At 31.3% G+C, this 7838-nt stretch overlaps 1 protein-coding gene across 7 annotated transcripts; it reads left to right on the plus strand.

The window, feature by feature from the left end:
- The first annotated feature begins 4437 nt into the window (after positions 1 to 4437).
- Positions 4438 to 6984, plus strand: LOC149537055 (putative histone H2A variant 3). 7 transcript variants are annotated; one of them, XM_089804134.1, is made up of 3 exons: positions 4438 to 4502; positions 4659 to 4698; positions 6685 to 6984. In XM_089804134.1, the coding sequence occupies exons 1-3, from the start codon at positions 4438 to 4440 to the stop codon at positions 6982 to 6984; spliced, it is 405 nt and encodes a 134-aa protein (XP_089660260.1). The 7 variants fall into 7 exon arrangements, with proteins under 7 accessions (XP_089660260.1, XP_089660257.1, XP_089660258.1 ...); XM_089804131.1 differs by having other exon boundaries at positions 4438 to 4494; positions 4600 to 4698; XM_089804132.1 differs by having other exon boundaries at positions 4438 to 4494; positions 4615 to 4698.
- Positions 6985 to 7838: the final 854 nt, after the last annotated feature.

Raw genomic sequence — 7838 nt, forward strand, 5'->3', positions numbered from 1 at the left:
GTTAGGGGGGGATTAGAGGTGATTTAGGATTAGATTAATCTTGTTAGAGATATGCAAGTGGATGGCATTTAATGAGGGTGGGTGGGTTAGTAGCTAAACTCGGTTAGTATGGGTGGATGGGGTGGATTAGGCTAAATAGAGGATTTAAGAATAGGTTAGGGCTTATTAAATAGATTTATTTAATAAATGGAGATTTGGAATTAGATAGGAGAATAGGATTTAATTGATAAATAATAGGTTATTTGATTTATCAATTAGGACTATAGATGATTAATTAAATTAATTAGCTAGGGGATGGCAAAGGATTAAATAAATAAGAATTTAATTAATGATGCCTTTAGAGATAGCTAAATAGGATTACCAAAGCAGTGTAATCAAATTTAGGTGTCTACATTAGGTAGGATATGAAAGACACCATTGGAGGAGCTTCTAAAGCTCTTGATCCTTGAACAGATTGTACTAATTTTGGCATTGAAATTTTCTTGTAAGTGAATCTACCCCACAAAGAAAATGGCTAGAGGGAAATTATGACAATCAAAATCTTTTAATCAAGGTTGACCTAACAATCATTTTATAAATTTTCTTTAATCAACGTGACATTCTAATCAAATAATCTAAAGTCTTCTAATAAGGCCACTCCTAACAAGGTGATGAAATATTTTAATAGGGTCACATTTAACAGTGTGTTGTATAACCTTTGATAGGGTTGGCTCTTAACCAAGCTCACTTCAGAAGACTGAAAAATTGGTAGCATGTTAGTATTTTTTCCCAAATTGGGTTTCCATATTAAATATTAGTGTCAAAGTGTTATTTACGTGTGTGGATATTTCTTTATGAATGCTATTTTTATAGTTGTTTATTTATGTTAGTTGACACACATTCATAGAACACAAAGTTAAAGAATGTTAAATTGCTGATGATGTGGTATATGGACCGAGCTATTTTGTGAGATTGAATAAGTTGTTTGAAACTGTTAAATGTTGAATCGGTACATATGGACCCGAGGATAAATGATTCACCCCCCATCTCAATTATTCTAAATCATTCTAACATAATCTGACCCCTATGACTCTTCACCTTTCGCTTTAGATCAACATTTCATATCGTCAACTTTTTATGACATTATTTTATTACCCATTTGACACTTTTATATTTTGTGTACAAATAATCTCTAAAATTTATAAAATCCTTACTAACATTTTATAATAGAATATATATGGCATTTTAAAACATTACTACCCTTTTAAAGACTTATTTTCATATTATGACAACACTATATACTTTGACAATTCATTACAAATGGCTTTATTTAGCCTTACATATTGACTCAAATGGATTCAAAATACATTTAAAAGATCATGGTACGTAAGTAAATGTCTAAAAAGTATGGCTACTACATCACCAACTTTTCTTTGTTCCTCACAACTTCACCTTGTTCATTCATGTGTGTAAGGGTCAATAAGTGGTCATTTCTAGAGGTGTAGCTTGAAACATACTTAAAGATGCCCCATAACTTTCCACTACAGACATGTTAGTACATTTTAAAAAAACCAATACATTAAACCTTCTAATTATAGTTTTTACAAATACTAATGAGTATGGAGTGAATTGTTGAGATAATGGGTGTTGCACACATTGCATAATATTGTTATATTGTATTGTTTTATTTTATTATGTAATGTTGCACCTAGATGGCTATGCAACATGTAAATATTCCCATATGATATACTTGATGAGTTGTATTGTAACATTGTGGTAATATTTGATGTAATTATTTAATATTGGGGAAAAGAATTAAAATTTTCAATATTAAATGTGAGGTCAATGGGTTAGGTAGCACATGGTTTTAGTACATGGTTTATATAATGCCACTTGGTGGTTTTGTGGGACCTGCTACTATATAAGCAGCCACAAGGGTAGTTGTTGTGTGAGAAGATAGAAGGCAAAAAGGGAAAGAGTTGGGTGAGACAAGACTTGATAGGATAGTCAAGAGAACATTTGTGAAGGTTGGAAGCATGACATAGGATGTGTGGATTTATGCTTGTTCACATGAATTGCTTGGTTGTGGCTACGGCTTTGAAGGCTTCCATGGTTGTATTACAATGGTATTTTTGCTGAATAATACATGGTGATGGATGCTTTTGGAGGTTGGGTTTTTTCCTCAATGAGGGTTTTTGAGGATATATCTTGTGTCACATTTTTGCGGGTATGTTGTCTATTCTCTTGCATGTGGATTTTAATTGCATATTTATTTCAGATCTATTATGGGTTATTTGGAAATGATGATATTCTTTGTTGCAAGTTTCCTTACATGAACCATCATTGGGATGTAACTAGACTTCTTCCTCCAAAGATGATATTTTGAAAGAAAAGAACAAAAGAACAAAATAAAAACCAAGAGATCTATCCCCAATTCAAAAGATATATCTCTAATCATGATTGCAATTACTATAAAGTACTAACTAAACACACTTTATAATGATTCAAACAAGTTTTTATAATTTTTGTTCATGATAGATTTAGAACATAAAAATAAATAATGCTCATTTTATTTAAATTAAAGAATAAATTTATGATCACTTTCACAATGCTAATTCATTTTCAATCTCAATGTTCTTTAATAATTTAATGTATTTCCATCTCATAATTTTTATTAAAGATATTAAAATAAAACTTAATTATTTTTATGTACATGTTCATATATTGTACCATGTAAGTTAAAATTAAAAATAAAAAGTTAAAAATTAAATATTGGCGCACGGCTCATCTTTTGACAGGGTTATCTTAGATAAAAAGAGGCAAGCTTATTAGTTGTCATCTTTTAAATGTGCATATGTGATTATTGATGCAAATGAAATTTATTAATGAAATTTTAAATTATTATTTATTGGTTGTTAAAAAATTAATAGTGGTTCTTCTAAGTAAATAGGTAAAGATTATCAAATTATTATTTATTTGTTGTTAAAAAATTAATAGTGGTTAGTCTAAGTAAATAGAGGAAGACTATTAGTAGGTAGTCCTTAATTAAAGGGAAGGGTTTGATATGGATATCATTAGAACATTAAATGGTAGAACAAAAGCCCTAAAACATGAACAATAACTAGATTTTTTATGAAAGACCTTTCCCATCATAACAAAATTATGTTTAAAGAAAATAGTAAAAGTAATTAGAAGTTGTAAAACCATGTAGAAGTATAGAAATTAGTATAAAATATTATATCTAGGAATAATATTGCAAGATAAAAATGACCACTTTCCACCACTCTTGACTAAGTTTTTAAGGTAATTTTTAAAAAGAAAATTTATCAAACAAGTTCATATATTTTCCCATAGTTCAACTAAAATAAATAACTAAATAAAAAGTTAAAAATAAAATCTTAAATTTAAAATTTGAGGAAAGATATCAAGTAGCCATCTTCTAAATGTACATATGTGATTATTGATGCATATGCAAATTATATTAATGAATCTTGAAATTATTATTTATTGGTTGTTGAAAAACTAATAGTGGTTCTTCTAGGTAAATATGAGAAGAGTATCGAATTATTATTTATAGGTTGTTAAAAAAAGTAAATAGTGGTTCGTCTAGGTAAATAGCGGAAGAGTATCCCTAGGTAGTCCTTAATTAAAGAGAAGGATTTGGTATGGATATTACCAGAACATTAAATCGTAAAGGTAAATAGGGGCAGTCCTTGATTGAAGAGAAGGGTTTGGTATGGATGTAACATTAAATTGTGAAGGTAAATAAGTGAAGAGTATCCCTAGGTAGTCCTTAATTGAAGAGAAGGGTTTGGTATGGATATCACTAGAACATTAAATCTTAAAATATAAAGGACATCATTGGAACATTAATTAAGCAGTAAAATAAAAACCCTAAAACATTTATTAAAGACCCTTACAAGAGCCATTTCATCAGATGTATGAAGTCAAACAAGCCAGTTGCAGGTACTTGGATCATCCTTTTCTCTTTTGTATCTATTATATGAGAGTTTGTTTCTTATCGTCCAAACAATCTATATGAGTAAATTGTTTAAACCCTTGATTAAACCCTTCTCTCCCCCGCCTGGGTCCGTATCCTTCAGCGCTGGACTTCTTCCAGCCTAGGAAGAACCCTTAGTCTGCATCTTGTATCTGGTTCTCTTTTTCTTTTGTTTGCTTTCCCGACTACTGTTTGGTGGTCTGCTAGTTCTTTACTTTCTTGTTCTGTAAGTTTTCAGTCTCATAGACCTTTGTTGGTCTCCCGTTGGACATTAATAAATTTATCTTATCTTATTTTATTTGGCTGATTTGTTTATATATCTACCTGATTGTGTTGGTGTTCGGTAGGATCTAAAGGATACCATCTGGCTGAGCTTCTGAAACTCTCGATCTTTGGACAAATTGCACCAATTTGGGGGTTGAAATTTGCTTGTAGGTAAATCTACCCCATTAAAGAAAATGGCTGGAGGAAAAGGTGGAAAAGGCCTTCTTTCAGCCAAGTCCTCCTCTATGGCTGCTGATAAGTCTGATAAAAAGAAGGCTGACAAAAACAAGCCTATCACAACAGAGAAGGATGATCAAAACATGCCTATCACTGCTGAAAAGGATGATCGAAACAAGTGTGTCACTGCGGAGAAGGCTAATCAAAACAACTCTAAAAGTACTGAGAAGGCCGATAGGAAGAAACCAGTCACCCGCTCATCTCGTGCAGGCCTCCAGGTTTGTCCATTGTTTCCACTTCTTACCTTTGTTATTTTTCACTATATTTGGTTTCTAACACTTTTGATGATTCTTCATTTGTGGAAGATTGTATGTTATCTTGTTTTACAGTTGAAGTAAGGCACTTTATTTACGCACTCGTTGTATCCATGGCCAAGAATCTTATAATATTTCATTCATTGTAGTCTGTAAATGCTTCTTTTACAAGTTTATAAATAAAGTTTTTCTTAAGAAAGGATTTAAACATCAAACAAAGAGTTGATATTAAATAATTTCTATAGACCCACAACATTTTTATAACAGATTTCCCATATGATTTTATTTTGTACCCTCTGGTGACAGTTTTTGCCTTTTACTATTGGAGGCTCCATACAGTTTTCTGCCGTTTTGATTCTGTACATAGTATACACTTATTAGATACCCTTGTACAACTGCATGACATTGGCAGCTGTAGTTGAAGGCTTTATCCTGTTTGTGAGATAGAAAGACAGCATGGCATAGCCATTGACAATTTTAAAGACGTAATATCTATTTTGCATCAATAAATCTCTTTCGTTGTAGATTTTTTTGATTTCTACAGTTTACTCTTAGTACTATGATGCATTTTAAGAAATAGCTGTTGCACTTCCTACCCTGTTTCTTTTGCTGACAAGTGATTTTGAGGCGATTTGATTAGTAGTTTTGTAAGCAAACTAGTCTTTTGCCTTAAGTTAGCAAAACAGAATATGCAGTCCTAAGCTGCCTAAGCATTTCTGTCAGATAGCTATGTAATTATGTGGGAGACTATTCATCTTATGATAAGAGATTGATTGGTTTCAAGGAAGTGAGAAAATGTATGTGTTTTTGGAACTATTTACAGAGGCTGTAAGATTAATGGGTGTAACCTGAGGAAAAGGAATATCAATAAAATCTTTCTGGATTTTGGCTGGGAACTATTCAAGGCCTATATTTTATCTTTGGTTGAACATGAACTGTATATCCTCTCCCGAAATATGACTATTTTCTTTTTTTGAAGGAATCTCAGTTAAGTAAAGATGTAAACTCTCTTGAATTTAGAGAACGATCTGCAAATATCTCCATTACTTGTCCTAAATATTGGTGCATACTAATGTGCTATGATCGCCCAGGACACTGCCTGATATCATTATTTAGTGAGAGAACCATTGTTAGTGGCCTCATCTTCACTGTAAAAACCATTGCATCATTTTAGATTAATTTCCATTTGTTCCATTTTAGAAACATGAACATATTTAAGACCGTTCATTAACACATTGAAGATTGAAATATTCCTAGTCTTCTATCTGCTCCTAGTAAAGGAGTCTTATTTCTTTCAGTTCATTAATAACTCTTAAGCATGCATGAGAAGGAGGAATAATAACATGATTGCAATTTTGTGATTGCCATTCCCTTGACCGCGAACTGTCTTGTTCATGGATGGGTTGTCCATTTTGTAGCTTGTACAAGTATTTCCAATTGGAATCATTTTCTATTTCAAGATAAAATATAGATGTTTTCTGGATCCTTTAAGGTTCTAGATTTTTAAATATAATAAATATAACTTGTTCTTAGGAGTCAAGACTATAAGTTAGATAGTGTAAACAAATTGCACAGAGTTATTATGTTGTCAGTAAATTTAGCAAACTAATTCGCTACCTGTAGTTCATGTAGAGTCCTGCTTTTTCTTCTTTGGCAGACATCAAAACTATGAAAATCACTGACATGTACCTCTATTATCAAATAGCATAGTAAATTGGATGAGTACGTTAATGATGTCATGGAGACTTACCCATCTTCTGATAGCTAAGATAAATATCTTTTTTGAGTCATGAAGACTTGACTGTAGATAGATATCATCTTGAGTTATATTATTCCAATATCTCCTCTTCCAATGCAGATTCTTCTTCTTATGGGCATCAGATGGGCTTGTTGCTCTGTTTATATGAATTTTCATTGAAATGTGTGTGTGTGTTTGTAATTTATATGCAGTTTCCAGTTGGGCGGACCCACAGGATGATAAAATCTAGAGTTCCTGCGAATGGGAGAGTGGGGGCAACAGCAGCAGTATTTTCAGCTGCTATATTGGAATATATCACTGCAGAGATTCTGGAGTTGGCAGGAAATGTGAGCAAAAATATGAAGGTGAAACGAATAGCTCCGAGGCATCTTCAATTTGCGATAAGGGGAGATGAAGAGCTTGACAAATTCGTGAAGGGCACCATTGCTGGCGGTGGTGTTATCCCTCATATTCACAGATTCATTGTTGACAACTCCATAAAGAAGGATTAACTCCCTCTAGTATTCAAAGCACTCACTTAGAACATCTCAATACGGTACCTAGACTCGTGGAAGTGTTTTTCTCATATCTCCCTAAATGATGCTATATAGGTCATCTTTAATGATGCTGTCTGTTTGATTGCTTTATATTTCTTTGAAATGAAAATATATGGAATGGGATTAAAAAACGTAATGGAATGGGAAGTTAAAAAATAATAAATATAATTAATTTATATATTTATTACATTAACGAATTTAGTGGGAAAGGTTGTAAGTATAATTATTTAAGTTTCTTAAATTTGCGTAAGGGTTTTTAGTCAATATGTGTTTATTCATTCTAATGTAAGTTCTATTGAAGGTTAGCTACATAGATGTAAGTTTTAATAACTGCAAATGTAGAAGTTGATTTTTGTTTAATTAGTTTGATTAAGGTAAAAATATCAAAAGAAATATAAAAACAAATAGTAAAACAAGTGTCAATTATGATTGGCTCATCAATTTACTCTTATAAGATCCTTTTCTCGATGATACTCCATATACATTATTTAATATTTAATACAAGAATTAGTTTTGTGTTAGAAAAAAATACATATTCCTTTCTCTATTCATAAAAGTTGTCACTTTCCTCCTAATAGGTGAATATGAAATAAATGTCATGGGTAAATATGCCAAATCTGTACACTAATATTTATTAAATTTTACTAATTATTAACAATTAACATTGTTAAATAATAAATTAGCTTACTACTACACATAATGAATAAATTTGTGTTTATATATTTTTATGATGTTTTAATTATTTTAAATCTTAGTGAATAGAATAAAACAATATATATAAGAGAAAATTCAAACAAATGATTTATACT

Source organism: Cupressus sempervirens, chromosome 10 (assembly GCF_028749045.1).
Source record: "Cupressus sempervirens isolate cs-2001-9-10 chromosome 10, ASM2874904v1, whole genome shotgun sequence".
Classification (NCBI taxonomy): Eukaryota; Viridiplantae; Streptophyta; class Pinopsida; order Cupressales; family Cupressaceae; genus Cupressus; species Cupressus sempervirens.